Source organism: Psittacula echo (genome assembly GCF_963264785.1).
Source record: "Psittacula echo genome assembly, chromosome: 4".
Taxonomy (NCBI): domain Eukaryota; kingdom Metazoa; phylum Chordata; class Aves; order Psittaciformes; family Psittacidae; genus Psittacula; species Psittacula echo.
Window position 1 is genome coordinate 75294869 of NC_137738.1, and position 24828 is coordinate 75319696.

General features: G+C 37.5%; 1 protein-coding gene across 1 annotated transcript in view; it reads left to right on the forward strand.

The window, feature by feature from the left end:
• Positions 1–24828, forward strand: part of COL12A1 (collagen type XII alpha 1 chain) — a gene marked incomplete at both ends in the record, with an annotated part of 100790 nt that overhangs the window by 10875 nt on the left and 65087 nt on the right. Inside the window, 11 exons of the mRNA XM_080615307.1 lie at positions 140–403; positions 517–681; positions 1168–1341; positions 1834–2124; positions 2319–2921; positions 4285–4557; positions 6810–7082; positions 7999–8271; positions 19952–20221; positions 22050–22316; positions 24327–24519. Of these exons, the coding sequence (XP_080471433.1) occupies positions 140–403; positions 517–681; positions 1168–1341; positions 1834–2124; positions 2319–2921; positions 4285–4557; positions 6810–7082; positions 7999–8271; positions 19952–20221; positions 22050–22316; positions 24327–24519 (3046 nt within the window). The remainder of the gene's footprint in view (positions 1–139; positions 404–516; positions 682–1167; positions 1342–1833; positions 2125–2318; positions 2922–4284; positions 4558–6809; positions 7083–7998; positions 8272–19951; positions 20222–22049; positions 22317–24326; positions 24520–24828) is intronic.

The window sequence follows — 24828 nt, forward strand, 5'->3', positions numbered from 1 at the left end:
TATTCCAGATAAGAATGTTAGTCTATTAATCTGTTTGGTTTGTCTTTTACCTACTATGTTTCTGTCAGACATTTCTCACTGATTTGTCAGAATGCAATTGCTAATTTGCAAAGATATTTTTTTTTCTTTTCTGTTCCAGAATGCTCCATAAGTGCAATGACAGATTTAGTTTTCCTGGTAGATGGTTCATGGAGTGTAGGGAGAAATAACTTCAGATATATTCTGGACTTCATGGTTGCCCTTGTATCAGCTTTTGACATTGGGGAAGAAAAGACGAGAGTTGGAGTTGTTCAGTACAGTTCAGATACAAGAACAGAGTTCAATTTAAATCAGTATTTCAGAAGAAGTGATCTTATTGATGCAATTAAAAGGATACCTTACAAAGGTGGCAACACAATGACAGGTACAGATTTCCCACATACATATTTATTGAGTATTTCATTTTATAATCCAAATTTGCTTTAAATCCTGGTTCATTCAAGCCTAGTAAAGCACAACCTATGGTGGTGTTTTTAGGTGAGGCTATCGATTACCTGGTTCAAAACACCTTCACTGAGTCTGCTGGAGCAAGGAAAGGCTTTCCCAAAGTAGCAATTGTCATTACGGATGGAAAAGCTCAAGATGAAGTTGAAATTCCTGCAAGAGAGCTTCGCAACATAGGAGTTGAAATTTTTTCTTTGGGTATGTTGAGTTTTCCTATTGAGAGATTAGCATTCCTGATTGAGATCTGATTTAGATCTGATTGAGAGATTAACATTTCTGAAGAATAAGTTATATGTTTTACAGATTCTCTTTTTCAAGAAGTTCACTATGCCACTTTTTCCATGTATATGCCTTGAAATTGGTCATTCGTGCCCTAAAGACATGCACAATAACAGTTGTGTTAATTTTATAGTAATTCTGTAACTCCTATATGGAGATAAGATGACTGGCAAGCATAATTTCAACCTTGGCCTTATTGAAGATACCACTTTATTTTCTCAGTTTAAAAGCATATTATGTCACCTCATTGCATTAATCATTATTTTGTAGTTTTATTATTGATAATGACAGAAGACAGAACTGAACTCAGCTTTACTCCAGCATGTTCTGGTACTTTATGAATACATTCACAGGTGTCTGTATTTTGTGGCCACTTAACACAGTCCTGTCTATTGCAACTTCTAGGAATCAAAGCAGCAGATGCAAAGGAACTCAAGCTAATTGCATCTCAGCCTTCACTGAAGCATGTGTTCAATGTGGCTAATTTTGATGGAATTGCGGATATACAGAATGAAATTATCTTGCAAGTGTGCTCTGGTGTTGATGAACAACTAGGTGAACTGGTTAGTGGAGAAGAAGGTGAGATTTTTTATAAAAGTGTATTTATTAATCTCAGTTTATTCTAATGCACATTTAAACTGCTATCTCTACTTCCTTTGCTTTCTGGAGTTTGATCCGTTGCCTCATTTAGCAAGTGTGGAAAACAGGTCTCAGCTTTGTGCATTTAAATACAGGAGAGAAGAATATGATGTAGTAGATTTGGAATAACTCCATTATTCCATAGTTTCAAGGGCAACACAATGATGTGCAGTTATCAGAAGTCTCATGCAGCCCATTTGATCACAGGCATCACTTCTATGGAAAAATGTACTAAAGGGGAAAAAACTTTTATTTGGACTGCCCTGCAATGCACTTGTGTTTAGTTATGATTAAAAATATAAATAGAAAATAAAGGCATTTTTAGTAAAGATTAAGCAAAAATAACTACATTTATTCCAGAACTAAAAATGTAGAAGAAAATATTTTTATAATTGTAATTAATATTTTGGGTTTAATTTTGATTGCTTTCAGTGGTGGAGCCTCCTTCAAATCTGGTGGCCACTCAGATTTCCTCAAAATCTGTTAGGATCACTTGGGATCCATCAACAAGCCAAATTACTGGCTATCGGCTGCAGTTCATTCCAATGATATCTGGTGGAAAACAACATGTACTGAGTGTGGGTCCTCAGACTACTGCTCTGAATGTTAAAGATCTCTCTCCAGACACAGAATATCAAATTAATGTTTATGCAATGAAAGGACTGACCCCCAGTGAGCCAATAACGATAATGGAAAAAACGCAGCAAGTAAAAGTTCAAGTGGGTAAGTAAGAAGCTACTACATTATTTTCACACAGTAACGTTTTTGTACCTCTGATGCTTGTTTTAATGTCATATCTTTATTATTTATGAAAACCAGCTTTACTTAGTATGGTTTATTTTCTTTATAAGCGACCAGCTATGTAATGCTGTGGCTATTGAATATGTGTTTATAGTGGTGATTCTTTTTCTTTGCAGAATGCTCACGTGGTGTGGATGTAAAAGCTGATGTTGTGTTTTTAGTGGATGGTTCCTACAGCATTGGTATCGCCAATTTTGTTAAAGTAAGAGCCTTTTTGGAAGTGTTAGTTAAAAGCTTTGAGATATCACCTCGAAAAGTACAGATAAGTCTTGTCCAGTACAGCAGAGATCCCCATATGGAGTTTTCTTTGAACAGATACAACAGAGTGGAAGACATAATTCAGGCTATTAACAACTTCCCCTATAGAGGTGGATCTACAAACACAGGCAAAGCGATGACATATGTGAGGGAGAAAGTATTTGTTACCAGCAAAGGATCAAGACCAAATGTGCCAAGAGTCATGATTCTTATTACTGATGGAAAATCGTCAGATGCTTTTAAAGAACCTGCAATAAAGCTGAGGGATGCAGATGTAGAAATATTTGCAGTTGGTGTGAAGGATGCAGTACGTACAGAGTTAGAAGCAATTGCATCACCTCCTGCTGAAACCCATGTTTACACAGTGGAAGATTTTGATGCTTTTCAAAGAATATCATTTGAACTTACGCAGTCTGTTTGCCTACGGATTGAGCAGGAACTGGCTGCTATAAGGAAAAAATGTAAGTAACTACTATTACTTAGCCAAATGTAGAAAATGCAGTGAAAAAAGATCTGAACCAATGTTTTGTGCTTATAGTTATGTAAAGAATTGCCATTGATTAAATTCTCCATATACAAATGATAATTTTAATAACTGGGGATTTGGTTCTCATTTTCAATATATTAAAAGCAATGGAGGAAATTAATTGCAAAGGAGAGATGAAAAAAATATTGGAGAAATACCTTTTTTCCCCCTCTCCTCCTGGGTACTTAGAAAACTATTATAGTGTGTGTCCATCTGGAATGACCTTAGTGGGTGTGCTGTGCTTTTACATTCAGGGTCTTGAGTAAAACAGTTACTAACTAGGGCCGTTCTTCATAGCTGTCCAAAATGAGGTAGCTAGTGTAAGCTTGTCTTTTAGAATTTCAAAGGCAATGGAGCAATGCCAACACCGCCAGAGGTGATTTGATAAGTTTTTGGGTAAGTCCTCAGAAATGGGTGTAGACAAGACAATTTGAGACACCAGATGCTAGGTGATGTTAATCTCAATCTAACTGTAAAGGCTGAAATGAAGGTCTTCACATGCATCCAAATTTGTCAAGTTTGGGTAGTGTTTAATATTTACAAAATTTATAAATGACTCGCTTTTGGTCAGCTAAAGTTACTTATGATTACTTGCACCCTCGGTGTACTTACTTACGTTTAGTAGAACAATAACACTGAATAGTCCCCAGTATTGATAAACCCCACTCTCTTTAAAAATAAGCCTTTTGTTTCAGGATAGCTTTGAGGAACAAACCAGCAAAGCAGCCTTTGTTTTAGAGGGCTCAAGCAGTCTTAACATCCCCACTGTTAGTCTGACTAGGCCAAGCAAAACAAGCCCAGGATGTCAGGTTTGTGTTTGTGCCTCATGTCAAGTTCCTTGTTTCCCCTTTGACTCCATTCCTGAAAAAAATACCGGGATTTATTTTGTCCTATTTCTAATCTAGATCTGAAAAACCCCTAAGGATTCTAAGTTCCTGTTGAGGGTATAATGTTACTGCTGTTCATGGGACATAGGGAACCCAAGTTGATCATCAGATTCTGACTTAAGTTTTCATAAGTACATTTTTTTAGATGGACTGTTCTCATTTTATCAAGAAATCACTGAGTTGGTGCCTTTACTCATGTTGTATGATGTGAGATAACCTAAAAAGGATCATAATGACATTTGATGGCTATAAGCAAGTATAGAAAACAAATACAGTTGCATGTGCAACAAAATATCTGTTCAATAAGAATAAATCATATTATTGAGGGACATTTTAAATTTATTTTAGAGATTTTGTGTTAAAAATATTGTAGCAAGTATGCCTCATCTGTGCATTTTTATTTCCATACAGCTTATGTACCTGCGAAGAATATGGTCTTTTCTGATGTAACATCTGACAGTTTCAAAGTGAGCTGGTCTCCAGCTGGATCTGAGGTTTTGTCCTATCTCATTAAATATAAAGTAGCAGTTGGTGGAGAAGAATTTATTGTTTCAGTACCAGCTTCAAGTACTAGCTCAGTTCTCACAAACTTGCTACCTGAAACTACTTATGCAGTCAGTGTGATTTCTGAATATGAAGATGGTGACGGCCCTCCCTTGGATGGAGAGGAAACCACCTTAGAAGGTAGGCTTCCCGTCATTCTCAGACATGAAAGAGTCATATGTTCAAATGAGAATTTGCTTAATTGAGAGAATGGGTGTATGTGGAACAGCCAGCTAAGCCTGAGGAGCTGTACTGGTATGTGGGATGAGAATAAACATAATTGTCTCTCAATGCATTTAGTAAAGATATAAAATTCCAATAATAGGCCCACTTTAATTTTTTAAGATTAGATTTTATTTTCCCTGAAAGTTGGATGGATCCTGTGTTTCTCTGTAGTGGCCTATTTTCAACTGGTATGTTGTCAATAATATATTCATTGTCATGTATCAGTCTTAATGTACACTTAAATTGGACTAGATGATTGTAGGTCCTTTCCAACTTTATTCTGTTCTATTTAATAGTTATGATTCTGATGCACGAATGTACGCTCACTTTAATACATTTAAAGTCAAGCACGTACCTATGAAATTTGCCATGTCTACGCCTAACTTATATTAATAGAAATTCTGTTTTACATACCATAGGATAAAAGGGGGCTGAGTTTTTGGTCAGCTATTTCTCATCAGAACTTCATGGGTCTGATCCTGTAACTCTTACTGATTCAAAACTTCCATTGATGTCACTGAGAGTTTATGTGATTAATGGCTGTAAATGTAAGTGGTAGGCTGTAAATGTAATGGTAGCAGTACCTTTTCTTGGTAGAGTTGCCGTGGTGCATTTTCACTCATTTAAAGAAGAACAATACTCAGTCTAGTCTAAATCGTGCTTTTTAAAATATTGATCCACTCTTTTTCATTATTCCATGCTGTCATTTGTGACCTTTGGTGATGTAAATGGTTCCAAGGGAGCAAAAGAAACAGCAGGGAAATTTGTTAATTGCTCTTTCATTTTAGGACTGATAGAAATACATGCTTATAAAATAGCTTAGTTTGGATGTTAAATTTGGAAGATACAGGTTTCACTGTTGGTGTGCATGTTTCCATGACTGTACTAGTCAGAATGTTTTGGCCACACATAACTTTCCCTTAGGAAAACAAAATCTTGGCTGATACAAAATGTAGCTTTTGAATATAAGGGACAGGAGAAGGAATAGCTTTAATAAAAATAATCAGTGTTCCCATGTTGTAACTGATTATGCCTTAAATAATTGTCAGCATCTTGATCTGATGAGGTCTCAATATGTCTGAGAAGAGTTCTTTTGCAATCATGTAAACATCAGCGGTGGTCTGTGCAGATCTAGCTAACAATTTGGGCCAGACAGTTTTGTTTGTAACTAATTTTGGTTTCAAGCTTTTAAAGAATTTGAAATTTGGTATTGTGTTTCTCATGAGTAGAAAACAAGTTTGATTATTTAAAACTATGACTAATAATTGCTCCTTTCTTAACAGGCATGTAATTTAACATGGAAGAGCAATCCTTTTGGCATATAATGTTCTAGTTGAATTATAATTTAGATAGTAAACAACAAAACCCCAAAGCCTAAATGACAATGCAACATACTGATAGGCAACTTGCAGTGCATTAGATCTTAATGGATGTTGGAAGGGTCAAGTTATTCTTTGGTGTGGCCACTGAGTTCATATGAAATGACCTGAGCTGCTGTATCTTTTGTCAAGGAGCAGACTAGATTAAATGATTCACTACCCTTTTTTCTTAATTTCTGGGATAACAAGCTATTTTTTGTCTTTGAGTTTGTAATTAAAATCAGAAGCCTTTTTTAAACACTAGATGCAATTTATATTGCAATGAATATAATTTTTGTTGTGAGAATTTAATTTAAAGCAACAGAATTGCTTTTGTGTTTGGATATTTTGGGGTTTTTTTCCCTGTTGCATTTCCTTTGGTCATTTCTTTAAAATCAGAGAGCTGTCTGTGTGTAGTCAGCTCTCTGCAAACGAAGGTCATGCAGAAGCAAATGGCCACAGCAGAGAAACCTGTATATTTTGTTGTGTTATATATTTCCCTACTAGTTATTCCCAAGTGTCCCACACAGTCAGTTCGACTGTTACCACTAAACACAGCCAGGCTATCTTAAGTTTCAGAAGTGCCTGTATAAACTGAGATTAATGTACTTTTGGGGACAGTTTTGTTACACTGCTGATTGTAACTCTGGCCCATAAATTTTCAGAAATGACTAAAACAATGGGATGGTAATATAAACTGTTGTTTTGATAAAGTGGATAAGCTAACAGAATTATTGGACTGATTTTATTTCAGATACTACTTGATTAAAAGCAAATATTTACAAATGATATGTTTATATTTTTTTGTAGTTAAAGGTGCTCCTCGAAACTTAAGGATAACAGATGAAACTACTGATAGCTTTGTAGTTGGCTGGACTCCAGCGCCAGGAAATGTCCTACGGTACAGGCTTGCATATAGACCACTTACGGGAGAAGAAAGGAAACAAGTGACTGTCTCAGCAAATGAACAATCAACTGTTCTGCAGAACTTGATCCAGGATACAAGATATGAAGTATCTGTTATTCCTGAATATCAGTCTGGGCCTGGGAATTCTCTGAACGGATATGCAAAAACTGATGAAGGTACATAACCAATGCTGTTAATGTAGCAAGCTTGAGAAGAACTCCCTGCATTTGACATATTCATACTGAGAATAAAATAACCCATATTGGCCATATGTACTATCCCATATGAACAGGGAATTACAAAATTACTCAAGCCTAGTTGAGATGTAATTTAAGGCAATATAATTTACCAAAATTGCAATATTTAATTTTAAAATATAGTCCATTGAACCTGCAGCACCTAGCTGGTGAAGAATCTACCTGTATGTTTAATTAATTGTCCTTGTGATTCTTCATATTATCAATTATATAAATTACACTTCTTTTCAGCAAAAGACCTTGTTTGCACTTTGTTCTGAATGGCTAACAAGGAATAAATGAAACATTTAATGTAGTAAACTTATCACTGTGACCTTAACTTGTATGAAAATGTATGATCCTTTAACAGGTATTATGCTTTATTAAACAAAATACAAAAAGTACGGAGACAGTAGAAATGTCCTGATCACTGGTGAAACTTCAATGCGATTTTAAATATTAGAAAACAGAAAAACTATCATCAAAAAGAACCTTGTAGGAAACCATAATGTGTTAATTTCACATTTCACTGGTGATCTGTGACTTGATTGTGCAGACAGTGACTTCAGCACGGACCTTGGTGTGCTGAAGTTGAACATATATTCAGGTGCTAGTATGTATAAGTGTTCCAGGACTGAGTCTGTTTTAACAGAAAAAATAGGAGAAAAAAGACTTTACTGGGCATTTTTGCCTGAGGATTGTGGGGATAGAATTATAAAATCCTGATTACAGTAGCAGAGTTAGTGCAGGCTATTCAGGAATAATTTTTTTCAGCAATAAGCTATGTTAACCTAAAAAACAAACCACTAGATGAAGCTTGCTTCAACTTGTTTTCAACATCTTTTGACATGTGCAGTCCGAGGAAATCCAAGAAATTTGAGAGTTTCTGATGCTACAACATCAACAATGAAACTGTCTTGGGGTGCTGCTCCTGGCAAAGTGCAGCAGTACTTTATAACGTACACTCCAGTCTCAGGAGGTGAAACTAAGGAAGTGACTGTGAAAGGTGACACTACCTCTAAAGTGCTGAAAGGCTTAGATGAAGCCACTAGGTATGCATTGACTGTGTCTGCCTTGTATGCATCTGGAGCAGGAGAGGCCCTTTCCGGAGAGGGAGAAACACTTGAAGGTAATTATTTACTATTTCTGTACAGTCATTCATTTATTTGACTAATATTTAAGGTCTCTTAAAGCATACTGTCTTCCTGAGTTTTCTGTAGAAGTAAATATGTGAATGAAAAATAGGCACACAGACATTCTTCTACTTTACAGGGATTTTCCAAACTTACTGTCCATTAGAGAAAACAGTGGAGTCAAATCACTGGTTGTGGAGGGGACTCTGGGAGTCTTGAAAAAAGTATTGTCAGAAGTACCAAAAAACTGACTGTACTTCCATACCAGCCTTACTGAAATATCTTTGTCTTATACCTCTCAACCTTACTCAATTTTAGTGGCAGATTGTTCTTAATGTAACAGGATTAATTAGCGGGGTTAAAGTATCTCATCCATTTGAAAATTTGCGGGGTTTGTACTGAACTGAAACTGGACGGTGTTCAGGGACCATATTTTCATTAGAGAAGCAACATCTAGTCTAGTCATAGGAATAATGAATCATATCCTGCTTTTAATTAATGGGAGTAATAACCTGGAGGTGAGCATTAATAGAATGCTAGCAAAAGTGTAAATTGGAGCCAAAGACTCTCTCATAAAGAGGGGAGGTTGCTCTCTGCCTTCAGGCAGAGAATTTCCCAGACTTCTCTGTGAGCATTCTCTGTGTCCTCTGTTAAACGTCAGAGGATAGGGAAAGCTGCCTTCTAGGCCTTGAAAGGAAGTGTGACTGTGGTCTGTGCTGGACAGGTATGTATTGCAGAAGTCTGGCACTGCAGCTGTGTGGGCAAGGCACTTGAAAACATCTTTCAGATTAATTACATGGAATTGAATCTCGTTCATTGATGCTAATGGAGTTAAAGTAGGGATATACTTGGCCCTCAGTTTCTCCAGTTTAACTTTTTGTTTATGACAGAGGTTAGAAAACAAACCAGAAAATCTATTTTAAATAGGAACCTGGAAAAACAAACAAACAAACAAAAAATTAGTTCCAATGATTCACCAATATGCTGAATTCATCCCACTAATATTTAGGCACTTATTTGAACACTGCGGTTTGCAGCATGGACTCTCTAGGATTCTTCAGTGATTGATGAAGGAAGACATATACTTCTGGAAGGCAGGTACTCCACCTGAGGTCTCATTTTTAATTCAACGAAGCATTTCTCTGTTCATTGACTATAGAAGGACCAACTGAGAGCTAGGCACCAACCTCCTGCCTGGCTCACTACCCAAGTGTCAGATGACTATCCAATTTACTGACTTGGCACTGAGACAAGGTGCAACCATCAGAGAATCGGGCACCTTGTGATTTATGTTGAAAGTTCCCTAACTCCCTCACTTTCACTACCCATGCAAGATCCAAAATGCCTCTTTTATAAGAGAAAAGAACCTGTCACCTGCCCATAACCCTGCTGAAATCCAAGTAAAGGAGAACAGATAGCTGAATTCTTCCCATATCCTCTAGAAAGGCCAGAGGTGATAATGACTTAATGAACTTCCCTGTTGGTGGGAATGCTGCCACTTCCTTTTGTGTGGTATTCTAACTAAGCTAACACATTTTTGAAGGGAAGAGGAGGGATGTAGCTGTAGCCCTTATTGTCTGGGAGAGTTTGAGTTCACATCTCCACATCGCAGTGGATTCACAAAGCTGTAGTGTATGCTGGGTGAGAGTCTCCTTTACTCTTTCTGTTAAACCTGTACATCCAGAAATACAAATTTCACTCTCAGATAAGAACAGAATAGATGCCAAGTAGACAGAGGAGCCTAATACCCCATTTTTTTTCTCTGTCAGCGGAGAGATGAATGCCTTGGTCTTCCTTTGCAAATCTTGAGAGGCGTCTGTCTCTCTGTTAAACAGACTGAGTTGTCCACTTCCTTAGGGAGATGCCTCAAATTTTACTGAAGGGTTGACTAAGTTAACTGTTTACATTTGGTGGAAAGATTTTAACTGATTATCTTTGTAGTAAACCGAAGAGAACCTTTACTAATATGGAGCTCTGGAGTGATCAGGTGTGTTGCAAATTCATAAAATAAGCTTAGCTTTTTAGCCTATCATAAAACTTGAGCAATAGAAAAGTCTTCTAAGGTGTTGCCTAGAGCTTCAGTTAATACACATTCTAAATGGAGAGAGCAGTGAATGAAATACAGCAGAATCGAGAATACAGTCATCAGAAAATCAGAATTCAGTCTCAGATAGAGACTATTTGTCCTTTCCGTACTCCACCTCCTCCTCCCTAGGAGGGCTCTGATTCTGATTTGGTCTTTCTGCAGTGGAAAATTGGTTTAAGAGTCAAAGAATTTAAAAGGATAGTTGATTATAGCTCAGGAATGGGTTTATATGCAACCAGATGGAGTTTAAAATGGATGTTGCATTAAAAAGGACACAGAAGCATTCCTATAGGAGGTTTTACTCTAAGCAATTGAACTAAAACCTTATGTAAAAAATTCTGGGACAGATTTTGTCTTGGGATCAATATGAATAAATAAACATCCTGTCACTTAACTGAATTACTTTTTATACAGTTCCTGAGTTGGGAGAAAATCAAATTAAAAATTACTTTCACCATTTTGGCAGGTACAGCTTTTTGTCTCAAATGCATACACTTTGAAGATTCAGCTGGATTTGAAAATCCTGTCAGGGTACACTCCAGAAAACATTACTCTTTGTATTGAAGCTGTCTATTAAATTTTTCTTGGTTAGATAAAATGTTAGTAAGAGTATATACAGATGTCAGTCGTTACTGGGTGATCAAAGGTAAAGACTAGAATACAAAGTTCTGTTTGCATGACAGCAGGGGCATAAATCATGATGTTTTCTCATGGAACATCCACTGTGTATTTTAGCAATCAGCATATAGCAGTTTCGTGGGGTAATAAAAATACTTAAATTAGACCAAAACTCTTTGAACATAGTCCATACATATTTTAAAAGACTCTCTGACTAATGGTACGAAGGGTTCTCAGAATATCTGTTAAAGTACGTATAAGACATTTTACTGTATGGTACTCTCTTACCCCATTGAAGGATAAAAAGACAAAAACTTTGAGGAAAACCAGACAATTAAGAGTAAAAGTGTTGCAATTTTGGAACTGAAAGCCAACATTCAAACTTCAGAGCTTAGTATAGAGTTTACTTGAAAAGAGAAGTTGTGCTGCCTGTGAAGCTAAAATAAATACAGTTGGTCTTGCCTGAAAATTTACACAGGTCAGTGAAGTGAATACTTGAGTGACATAACTTGTCTGACCGAGGCTGGGAATGGGACAGATCTTAACTCCTGGAGAAATAAACTTATCAACAGTAATGACAAAAAAGCTGTAAAAGGAAGCATAAAGAAGTGTTAAGTATTTCAGTTAGTTTTTCCATGAGCCATGGTGTCTGAGAAACAAAATAGTGCAGTGTGTGTTTTTCATTGCCAACAGCACTGAAGTACTGAGCACTTAAGTATTTTCCTCTATGAGGAATCCCAGTGGGGCTTACTTGATGTCTTCACCATATGATTTCTCACCAAACCTACTCAGTCAGTGATGCCATAGTTGCTGGCCACTTCAGTTCATTATCATTATCAAGAGCTAGGCTTAAGATTGCCTTTCAAAATGTGACAGTTGTTGGTTTATGGTATTGATAACATCATCTAAGGAAAGTCAGTTTAGGTGCAGCGAACATTTCAGCACCAGTAGGAAAGTGAGAAAAGAGGAGCTGGATACAGTAGCTTCTCCAGCTATTGTATAGTCAAGTGGCAGGAAATGAAAAATCCAAGGTCTCAGATGTTAATGGAATTTTACTGAATCACTAAATGGTCCCCTGAGACTGAGGGTGTAGACAAACATTCTTACTGCCTTCAGTAATGATTTGTTTTGCTGTACATGTAGTAGGAGAACTCATATGGGCTGGTACTGTATTCAGTTGCAAGGGTAGCCTTCAGTAGAGAGAGAAAAACTGATAATTTTTCAGACTGCTCAAACATGATTTGCAAGAAGATGTCTGCCCAGGCATGGATTGAAGGTCCTTCAGTTACGTATGTTATCTCCAAAGTATTTTTAGTAGTTACAAATTTCTATTGGAAGTTCCTTCTCTTCCTGTGCTTTGCTCTGCAAGGCATTTTTTTTCAGTGTTTTGAAGTGGCTTGTTTGTTTCAGGATACTTGGGAAGATTAATCCACACAAACCCAGCCAGTAATCATTCTGTGTACCTGGTATCATTTACCAGCTGGCTAATCTCTGCTTCTTCATTTGTTTTTCTTTTTGCTAAGTATATGCATGCCCTTATTGATTCACTGCATAAAACAGAGAGAAAAAACATTCCCCCAAGTAACTGCATAATCTCTTCTATAAGCTGTTTGCATAGCTATCTGGCCCAGCTCAAAGATAAAACACATGCCAGAGGATCAGAATTTTAGGAACTGTTCATGGACAACACAGTATAGAGAGTTTAGCAAATGAGTAATCAGAAAATTTCCATACCATACTGGTAATTGTTACTCCAAGAGAATAGGTTATTTCTTTTCTGTGTTTTTGAATTGGAAAAAGGGAAACAATGTTTTTGCCCCTTTGATGCAGGAGTATGTTTTCCTTTTTCAGTAATCTATATTTTAGGAAATGTATAATGCTCTGATCTTTTATACAGCCTTTTTCAGTCACTGGCTGATTTTTTCTGCAGTTATGAAGTACCATCCGAAGGTGAAAGTTCTGGAGCTTTATATTTCATAGTGCATTAAACACAACTGCACATACAAAATATGTGCTGTAGAAAACTCTCCACTTTATCTTCTCACTTTCAAAAGTGCATGGTGATCCATCACCAGGCAGCTTTGGTTGGAGCCCTTCTATAAAAGTGCCATGGAAAAATTTTCCTCAGACGTATTTAGTTGGCTGTGATTCCTGTCAGCTCACTCAGTGTCACTGAAACTGCTAAACTAAAATAAGGCAGTGCAGGCTGCCATTTGCCATGTGGTAGAGCAAGGCTTGTGACAACTGGAGGAACTAAACAAATTAGCACTGAGTTTTATTTGATGATACGTAATAAATACAGATTTGATGATATATAATAAATACAAATTGAAGAATAAGCAAGAAATGTCCACAGGAATGCCTTAGGAAAAAGTCTTCCTCTTATTCCCAAACATCCCAAACCCCCCATTTTGCCTTCATTTTTTTGGGAGAATCATATGATTTTACCCAAGTCATCGTACACCAAAACTAACAATGACAAACATGGTAAGGGCAGTGAATGTAAATGCAACAGACAAGTGGTTTGCGAGAGCTACTGTTTTTCTAATCTATTTTTTAATAAGAGAGGTGGTTTTAAGTCTGGCAAGAATTTGGTTTGCTGCCCAAAGGCATGCTGTCAGATGAAAAGAACATACTGTACATTAGCTGCTAAATAGATTCACTTTCATAATCTGCAGTTGTTTTACAGAAAAAAAATCATTGCTAGATTAAGCAATCTACACAAACATTTAATCCTAATGAATGTTTGAAAAGTTTAAAAGCTGCAGATCTATTTTATGAGTGTCCTTTTGCTGGCAGCTATATATTTTTCAGAACAAACAATATTTCAGTCACTGACTCTAAGCGGGGGAGTCATTACATTTGTAATACAAATTTCATAGGAATTTAGAAAAAAAAAGTCTTTTTTTCTTTTTTTTCTGGAAAGAATTGTGTTCAGATTCATGTCTTGCTTGTGCTGAGAAATTTCAAAGCATTTCCACTTACATCAGTGAAGTTCCTAAGCTAGAAATGCTGTTGGTGTAAATGGATGTAGTTCTTTTGAAATAAATGAGACTGCTAGTCTAGATAATCAGATATATCAACCCATTTTATTCTTATCTTTGTAAGCTTTAGAATAAACAACAAGAGGTGTGGTGTATTAAGTTCAGGAGATAAGTTTGAGACCTAGTTTCATCACAGTAGCTTTCACTTTAGAAAGAGAACCTTTATGTTTCAGTGATATAGGGCCTAGTCCTGCCATCCTGTTTGATAAGTACCTGTATGTGCTGTGAGAACTGGGCTGTACTAAATCAGTATAGTACAAAAACTTGTCATCACTAGGTCACTTTTCAGTTTCAAGTTATTTTCTGTTGCATACATTTCTTAGAGCTTATATTTGGGGAGAGGCCCTCCTTTTTGTCAGAAAATAGCAGTTATTTGGAAAAGAAATTATTTCGTTTTGCTGTTTCTATGGTACCATAAGAATGCTTTAGAAATGAATGACCTCCTACAGACATCATTGTACAAATTCAAGTGACATTTTGTTACAATGATGTTTTTAGCATATCACAGGGACTTTACATAATGTTCAGACTACATAGTCCTGCTTCCGTCCTGATGGAAACAAAGACCCAGTGTGTCCTCATGAGATTTAATGCTGTTTCATGCATTTCTAATATTATACATTCCAAGATTTTTGAATCTGACATTTGAAATTGTCTTCTGTTAATCTGTGGAAAATTTTCTTACTTTTATACAGGAAACAAAATATATATCAGGAAAAGAAAAACCTAACAAACCCAACAAACAAACCACAGGGGAAGTTTGAATGAATAATAAAAAGATATTTCTAGACAGTTGAGATTAGCATTAACTGTTTAAGTGTTGGAAAAGGTAGATAAAATGCTAAAAGGACTGAGTATGAATTCCTGTTGGCTTTATCCTAGAGCAGGGACTCAGAAGTGCTCTGGCCAGAGTACCTTTGTTTTGGGTCAGAACTTTCCTGGTGTGTATCTTCTCACCTTTCTGCATTCCCAGTAGAGAAGAGCAAGAAACTTTTTCTAAAACTGTCAAGTGAGCATTCCCTTTGTGTAGCAAAACCTTGACTCTCCCCTGCACCATCCCTTCTATGTGCCTGAGGGCTTTTACTCTAGGAATAACCCTCTACTTTGTGGTTCGGAGGGAAGGGTATCAGCTGACCAAAGTGCCTGCCTTCTGCAATGTTGAGGAGAGTCTGATCATTAAAGCGATCCTGCGACCATCTCATCTGGTGGGTGCACTTTTCATTGGCTGCAGCGACCTAGCCTGCCTACTTAATGGGATATTCCTAATGTAAACAAGGCAGGAATCAAGTATATGCCTCTGCAAGAGAAGGCTCACTTATATAGTTGATTCTGACCTTTTCAGATGCTGGTTTACATCAATCCAATGTTTAGCTGAAATGAAACATGGCTGTATGTGAAATTTACTGCTTCAGGTTATTTTTGAAAGCTGGTTTTAAGAGCACATACAGGAAACTGTTTAAACTTTGGGTCCAAACGGCATGTACAACTCCCACTGCAATCATCTGAAGTTGCGTAAATGTTTCTGAGGGGAAAGGCCATTTGAATAACGCCATTTCATTTTTATGACTGTTAACATTTTAATTTTAGCTGATTCACAGTGTTCAGTAACAACAGCGATTGCTGGAGAGCTATGGGAAGTGAGGCAAGTGAACAAAGGGAAACTGCTTTAATATTATAGTGTGTCTCTGGCATACTATAGTGAAAAAACCTAACGTGGAAACTGGGCATTGCAGAAGTCTAGAACTGGGTGTAAAAGCACCTGACTGAAAGTTACTAAGTTAATTTTTGAGAGTGCTTCTGCACTGAGTGATAGTAGAGGTTCAGGGGACTGTGGCAGACCAGCACTGAGCTAAAGACTGCTTAGAGAATCTGATAGCCTGAAACTGGTGGCTGGCATGCTTGTCTAGGCAAGGGTTTGACCTGTCCACGCAAGCACTTTGTTTTACTGTATACGTACTCACCATGGCTTACAGCTGTGTTTACACCAGCTGGTTTGGTGCTCCAGAACACCATAGGACCTAATGCCTGTTAGGGGATAATTTTCGGAAACCAACTGCTTCCTCACTTGCTGATGGCTTGGAGGCAGTATGAAATAATGAGTGTACTTTAGCTTCCATTTCAAGTCAGCAAAAACAGGAGTCTTTTGATAACCACTTGTGAGCCAGCCAGCCAGCACTTTTCTTTCTTACAGTATGCATTGTCCTTCTCTGCTCCTTATCAATTCTGTTTAAGCAAGTAGGCAAATGTTCAACAAGCATTTCTGAACACATGGACCAAAGAACAGAATGACTGCTTAGTGGTCACAGTTCTGGATTTTTTCTTTTCTTTTTTTTTTCTTTTTTTTTTTCTTTTTTCTTTTTTTGTGAAATGGAAGCAAGGTAACTAGGTATTTTGGTTTTAATCCAAGGGAAAATATCTCGTAGGTCTAATTTTATGTTTTCTAGAGTACATGATACCAGTGTTATTGTGGAGCACAGATATGTTCCTTGACTGTGAGTGTAGCAGCTTAGATAATATTTAATGGAATCCTAAGAAATTAAGACTTACAGTTGGACTGCATCTTAAACACAGGTGTTCTCCTAATACCAAAGAAGTTGTGAGAGATTCAGTGAAGCAGAAAAAAGCTGTCAGTGAACTTCCACCTCACATACAAGGTGCAAATCAAGTTAGTGTGTTATGTTAAAGAAATGTTCTCAGTTGCAGTGAAACATATAAAAAGTCTGATTTCTCTTACTAGGTAAGTTGTCTTGTCAGCAGTTTCCAACTATTTGAAGTAAAAATTTTCCATTTAGTTCTAGTGGTTTGGTAGGAATCCCAGTCGCTTTTCCCTCTCTTACCTTGCCTTATAAAAAAGACATTTAGTTCCAAAGATTATTTCTTTCAGAACCAACAGTAAATGGTATTCATTACAGCCCATTCCAAGCAAATTATTTTCTTCTGTTATTTAATGACCTCAATAATGACTTAATCAATAACGGTTTTAAATGCACAATTATTTTTGCAGTGTTTCCAACATATATCATGAGCTGTAAAGTCCAGAAGTAGACTTGCAAAAATTGTGCTGTGGTAGCAGATACTTTAATGCTGAAATCATGTTGTGGCAGAGCCATGTTTTAAAGTAGCCAAAATAAAGTGACTTGTATATTTGTATTACATTAAAATATGGAAAGAAAGGTTTTTATTGTGAGACATCTGTGCATTCTATCAAGTTAGGTTTTCCATATTTTTTCCATTTGGATTGCCTTAAATTTTTTTTTTTTTTTTTTTTTTTTAATTGCATGAAAAAGCCAAGGTTTTGGAGTAGAAGCTTAAGGGCAGACAGAAAAATTGGTGTAATTTACTTCTGAAGGCGAATCTTTTTTTCAGGCTTCCAGGAAAATCAGTCTTTGGAGTTTAGATTCTGCCTTGACTTTCATTTGGTGCAGTCACTGAATTCAGTGGGACTTCATGAAGCATGAGTTGAATCAAGCTTTTTTACTATAACTTTTTCACTCTATGCAACGACTGTTGTTGTGAAATGAAAACCAAGTAAACTTTACCAAACCCTCTGTATCTTAAACATTTTTTGAAGAGGACATAATTTGTGGTGATTTATATTGTGAAGCTAGAAGCTGGTTTGAAGAGTAAAATTGTAAGAACTGATGCGGAGTTAGGATGAAAAAAGAATTGCCTGCAGAAAAACATGATGGGATGTCCCAAGACTGTGAATTAAAATTAGAAAAACCCCACAACACAAAGGAATTATATTACATGCTCAAAGGAATTATATTACATGCCCTATTGGATATATTTAAGAGTCAGCTTTGTGATTGGAGAGGTACCTTCTGATTCTGTAATCTCTGTAGGTATTGAATTTTTATTATACTGTAAGCACTGTTTTAAGATAGGTTGATATTAATTTCCATTCACCATTAAACCAAGTGGGATTCATTGGCTCAGTTTTAATGAAGTTGTGCTGGCAATGAAATAATTGCAAAATAAAGCTTTTTACAGGTAGCCCTGTTTGCTCCAGTGGCATTATGTTTGGAAATGTTGCATATTTGCAGTGGAAGTGAAAGACGAATACGAAAAGTGACAGCACAGTATATGACGTAGGGCAACTTGTTGCTCAGTCTAGGACTGAAACTGCTTCAGGCTTCTCAGAACAGTGAGGTCTGTTCTTGCAATGAGTCTAAGCAGTGGAAATTGGATAGGTAGTGAATTTCTTTGTGTTCAGAGATTTTGAATCTGGTCCCGTGGCTTCTGTGGTATAATATAGGGTTATAGGATATTTTTATCAGTGCACTGAAGCTTAATCGTGATGCCATGAGGCCACCTCAGGTGTTTAAGACCTCTTGCTAAGCAGTCTCTCAAGAATGTCTGTACAGGGAGAAAGACCACCGAGAATAAACACCAAGGAATCAAGTACTTCTGTGTATATGTGGATGTGGTTTCATAGATCCCTTTTGCAGATTTTGCTGCAGTGAGGCCGTTGCAATAAACTCACCAGTCAGCGCTCCTTTCCTGCCATCAAAGTCAGCCACTGCAATAGCAAAATTGAACATATGTTATAAATGTATGTTAAACATTAAACAGAAGCACTCTTTTCACTGTGCCTCCTCAGACCAATGAGCTCCATTTTTAAGCAGTGGAATTACTCCGATGTGTTAGGTGAGACTCATGCATACAGCTGTCAGCTGTATTTCACAGACTAATGAGTTGTCTCCTTTGTTCCAAGCTGGCTGGGACAAACTACAAGGAGGAAAGAGGTACAAGTCTTATGAGTGGAAAGATGGAGAGTGTTTTATACTTGTCGTGGGGTTTAAGCCGAGCTGGCAACCCAGAACCATGCAGCCACTTGCTCACTCCCTGCCTTCCTCCCCCCACTCCCAGAGGGATGGGGAGGAGAATCAAAAGCATGTAATTCCCACGGGTTGAGATAAGAACAGTCCAGTAACTAAGGTATAACACAAATCACTACTGCTGCCACCAATAATAATGATGATAAGGGAAATAACAAGGGAAGAGAACACAACCGCTCACCACCCGCTGACCGATACCTAGCCCGACCAAGCAGTGATCTAGCCCTTCCAAGTAACTGCCCTAGTTCATATACTGGGCATGACGTGATGTGGTATGGAATACCTCTTTGGCTAGTTTGGATCATGTGTCCTGTCTCTGCTTCCTCCCGGCTTCCCCTCCTCCCTGGCAGAGCATGAGACTCAGAAAGTCCTTGGTCAGAGTAAACATTACTGAGCAACAACTTAAAACATTGGTGTTATCAGCATTTTTCTCAGGCTGAAAGTCAAAACTGCAGCACTGCACCAGCTACTAAGAAGGAAAAAATGACTGCTATTGCTGAGCCCAGGCCAGTACTGTAAGTGCAGCATGAAGTAAACACACTACAAATAAGTTATAAACATAAAATGAAATAGCTGATAGATCTGGTGATAGTCTGGAAGATAAGACTAGTACTATTAAATCAGAAAATAAAGTCATCAGAGAAAGGACTGTTTGACTCAGGTAACAGTCTCCTTTATTTACCACCTTCCCACCCCGAAAAAAGTTACACACATGAAGAGGAATGAATGAAATAATTTTTTTTATTTAAGAGTCAAAGCCTACCTAAATAAGCCACAGAGCACATCTAAGCACTTGCTTAATTCCAAGTATTTGATTAATGCCATTTTTATTTTGCATATGCTAAAGCATAACTGCCAAGTATCTTACATAGTAAGAGAGAGGATCATTCATAGTTTAAAGTTAGCTTTAAGCATTTTGTTGAAAAATCCATCAATTTCCTCTTGGAACTACAAATGTATGTGGTTGAAACTAATATTGATGGAAAATGTTTGCTTTTACTCTTATGATGATTTTTACTTTTCCATTTGTACTTTGCTAACTTTTGCTGTTTGCATTAAAAACAATTTGCTCTTTTCTTTCTTGTAGAGCGTGGTTCACCACGTAATTTGGTTACAACAGACATAACTGACACTACAGTTGGGTTATCATGGACACCAGCTCCAGGAGCAGTTAACAATTATAGGATAGTGTGGAAATCGCTTTATGATGATACAATGGGAGAGAAGAGAGTGCCTGGAAATACAGTGGATGCCATGCTAGAAGGCTTGGAGCCGGAGACTAAATACAGGATTTCAGTATATGCAACCTACAGCAGTGGAGAAGGAGACCCAGTAGAAGGAGAGGCTTTTACTGATGGTGAGTGTAGTGCACCATTGCCACTATTGTAACATTCTGTTTTTGATGAAATTATGATATTTTAAAGCAAATGGAACTTATTTTTCTTCACCTTTTTTTTTTTTTTTTCCTGAAATTTCCCCACAAACCAAAATGCCACATCAGATCAGTCCATTCTGGCTTTTTTTGTTTGACCATTAAATAAAAGGAAAATCTCTCCTATGTCACGTAGATTTGGATTCAGCAAGAGTTACTTCCACCTTAAGATATGATTTTGTCTGCAAATTACTCTAAAGCCAGACTTTCACAGGTTTTGTATAACTGCTGGAAGTCAGGTGGAAGAAATGCTATGAATAGAGAAAGAAGAAAAGATGGGGTAAATCCCACAGAATCAATGAATTTCCATTCCAAATTATTGCCCTTTCCAACCTTCACAGTCCTTAAACTGAGTGATCGCTTACTGAGTGATTTTAATGTTTGTTACTTACCTGTCCTGAGATCATTTTTCTTATTTGCTGAACATCAAGTAGTGTTAGTCAAAGCAGGCTCAAGCCTCTCCTGCAGTGTAGGCAAAGTAAAAAACACTGAGAGGGCAGGCATAGCTTGCGGCCTTATAGCAAGAACTGGCAAGTAGAGAAGCCAGAATGAATGAAGGGATGCCCTGTGTCAGCCTTCATGTTTCTGTTGTTTGTCTAAAGGGGCCATATGAATATAAAGCCTGAGGAAGTGCTCTTGGGAAGCATTGTGTGTTTACATGTTCTTGTACTCTTTCTTAAGCATCTGTTTTGACTACTGTTGGAGACAGACTGCTGAACTACATTAACCTTTTTCCCTGGCCCAGTTGTTCTTAAGTTCTCACAAGAGTGGTGTTTGCTGCCATTGGTAAGGGGTGACTCCCCAGAGTCAAAGCAGACTGCTGTCCCACATATTCCTTCTTTCTTCATGAACAGCAGCAATAGCTGTCCTGCCTTCTCCTGGTTAAGTAGGCAGCTTAGCCAGATCATTTGTTACTTCTCTCAGTGTGCTGTCCAGGGAACCTGCTGTCAGGCCTATCAATAGACCCAGACCTGAGACTAACATCGCATCTTTCTGGTATAAACACAGAAACTGTCACCTGCTAGGACTGGGAGACGATACTGTAGCCTGCAAAATCTACCTTACCATGTGATGAAACATTGACTGATTCTGGCATGCCAAGAAGGTTCTGTTTTGCCAAAACCTAGATGGCTTATTCTGACTGACAGCCAGCATTACATACCTTTCAGTTCGTTTCAGAGCATTTGTAGAATTTTTACAGTCTGGAAAATATCTCTTAGAAGCTGAATGCTGCAATTTGTAGAGAAAATGCTTTATTAGTCCATGTGCATAGTGGTGAGTGATTTTCCAAGCATTTGGAAAGTCACTCACCACTGTTTGGAAGATAGTTTTTATGGAGCCCAACACCCAGCAGTTTAGGTATTTACCAGTGCCTTATAAGATCTGTAAATGCGAAAGTTAGACAATCTTAACTCTACAGGACAGTGTGTTCATAAAAAAGCAGTGGCTTTATAGTTTATCACTTTCATTTGAGAGTGCTGAATCCATTAATTGATTATTGAAGAGTGTGACTAAATAAAACTTCCAGTTACGCTGTGTCATAGTAGAAAGTATGCTTGTGTTTGTTTAGTCTATTACAATTGAAAAAAATAATTTGACAGTGGCCTGTGAGATTCCCCACAATCAAATACTGTAATTTTGAAAAGGGCAATTTTATTTTTTTTAATACAGCAGAATGAATGTTGTAGGCATGCATTTAAATACATCTTTATGTGACAAAGTAAACATTTATCCATATTTTTACACTGAAAAGTGTCACAAAATGCCAGGACTGTGACAGTAGACAACGAAACAGAAAATACAATGAGAGTTAGATGGCAGCCTTCACCTGGGAAAGTCTTGTCATATCGTGTGTACTACCGACCACGCGGCGGAGGAAGACAAATGTTTGGAAGAGTAAATGCTCCTGCTACAAGCATAATATTAAAGCGACTTAAGCCGCGGACTACATATGACCTCAGTGTTGTCCCAATTTATGATTTTGGACAAGGAAAATCGAGAAAAGCAGAAGGAACAACAGGTATGTATCACAAGTGTGTACAGGATTTTATAAGTAAAGTTTTGTGCCTAAAATTAATTATCATGATACTTAGAAATGTATGGTGGAGTCTGCCAAGATCATGAATGAATGGGCAAACTAAAAAATATGTCAGATGTTAAGAAGACAGTTTGAATTGTTCAGAACTTCACTATGTCATAGCCTGAGCACAGGTTCTTGCTGTTGATATTAGGAATGTAAGTATGGTGTAAAATATCATTGAAAATACTGGACTTGTTTTGAAAAACTGTCATCAGAAGTCAAAACAAGGTGTTCTGAGAGGTCTGAGAGGAAGACCTTATATAGACTAAATGAAGTGTTGTCAGTTGCTTCACAATTTGCCTTTTGGTTGTGGGCATTGATTAAATAGCTACCCAGCATCTTATTACTTAGATTTGTCTTCTTTGGTCACCTTATTTTTTGTGGAAAAGCCGAATTAATAAAAAAGGGGAGTAGGTGATTTTGAAGAGTCATAATTGGAAGCTTGACCTCAGAGACTATGGTCTACTGGACAAGCTCTTTTCTCTCAGAAGCTGAAGCTCTAAAATATTTATTAAGTCCTGGTGAGGGAACTTTTGTGGTAAAAGCAAAACTAATTTTCTGCTCTGCCTTTAGTATGTGTCTGATGCTGGTCTTTATTTTTGTAAGGAAATGTTCTCTTGGTATCCAGATCAAATCAACCAGATAAATCTCAGATCATCCAGCTGCTTTTGATTTTTTGTTCATCTTGATATGGGATATGCCTCTGTGCTTTCAGTGTAAATAATTGTGGTAATCACAATTTGGAAGAAAGTGGAGCCTAAGTAATCTTGTTAGTTCAAGCTGTCATGATAATTCAGGGAGGAGTATCACAGGAGGTGAGACAGAGAGGCTGTACTTTTCCTTGTGAGTGGGAGTGGGAATGGGAATTCCAGGGAATTCACAATCTATGGACATTTATGATCTTTCAGCTATAGCTAGACAATGACATTGGCAAAACGGTACAAAAACCTGTTTTTTGTTTTTCCCTCCACTTTTTCACACCGAAATAAATGGTAGTGGTGACTTTCTGTTTACTCTAATTCCCATTTTTGCAACTTATACTTAAGATTATACTGCTGCAGCATTTTCCACAACTGCACTTTAGATTTATACAAAGCAAAAGTGACACAGAAGCTTGCAGCAGGCTTTGTCTATGAGGACTGACCTGCACTGGGTAGCTGTTAGTCTTCAGAGGAAGCTGCTCTTGACCTAAAAAACTCAAGCTGTTTGACTGCACTCCTCTGAAGAATTATTTTTTGACATACTGCCATATCTGTGGTTGGTGAAGTTGCTTGAGGTGCCAGGCCCTGAGCCTGTAAAGAGACAGGACTGTTGGCAGGACCTTTTGTATGAAAGGGTCCTTGCTTCCACTCTCTCCATACTCTGATCTTTGGGACTCAAGAGCTCTGAAGAAGAATCAGCTTGAGAAGTGATATTGGCAACTGAGTACTGTCTGGGTGTGATTTTTGCCTGCAGTGAATTCTATTTTTTCCAGTGTTAGTTTGAGGGGAAGCTGCTTCCATTTCTCTCTTTTGGTCCATATGCCTCATCTATTTGCTGCCATATAAAAGAGAGAGGGCTAACTTAAGCTGCTCATCTAGTTGCTGCATAATTAATAGAGAGAAAGACTGACAGTGGTTAGTCCACCCGTTCTCAACACTTGCTGAAGATCAGATGGATGTTTAAGATAGGTGAGATGAATCGCTATCTATCCCTCAGTCTGTTGACTGTGGAGGGAGCCTTAATAACAAACCTAGCTCTCATACCTATTGGTTAGATAGATGAAATTAAGTGAAGTAAATCTTACCTTTTACCTCTTGATGCTTGACTTTACGTCAAAGGAAAGGTACAAAGAGTTTAGGACTGCCATTAATACTGGATTTTCATATGGATTTTTACATAAGAGCATACTGTTGATTTTTTTTTTCTGTAAACAAACGTGATTTAAACCCTTTTTTCCCATCCTTGCAGCCTCACCCTTTAAGCCACCTCGAAATCTGAGAACTTCTGATTCAACTATGTCAAGCTTCCGAGTAACATGGGAGCCAGCTCCTGGGCGAGTGAAGGGGTACAAAGTAACTTTCCACCCTACAGAAGACAATGGGAGTCTTGGAGAATTAATAGTGGGGCCATATGACAGCACAGTCGTATTGGAGGAGCTTAGGTATGGATAATAATTAATGTCTTTTATTTTTTCGTTCATAACTTTATTTTGGAGTTTTGTTTAATCATGATCTGGTATTGAAACACCTGGCAAAATTAAGAAAGAAATTAATTTTGTCAATAAGCTATGAGGATCTTGTTATGCAGTCTCTGAAAAGCACCTGGCAGGGCTCTTTCTAAGATTATTCATTCACATCACTTGTGGTGTTCTGACAGGAACTGAAGGGGCAGAGCCTGTACTCTGCATTTTGCATATGAGAAACCTAATGGGATATTGGAAAAAGTTGGGTTTTCTCAAGTTTCCTCCCAA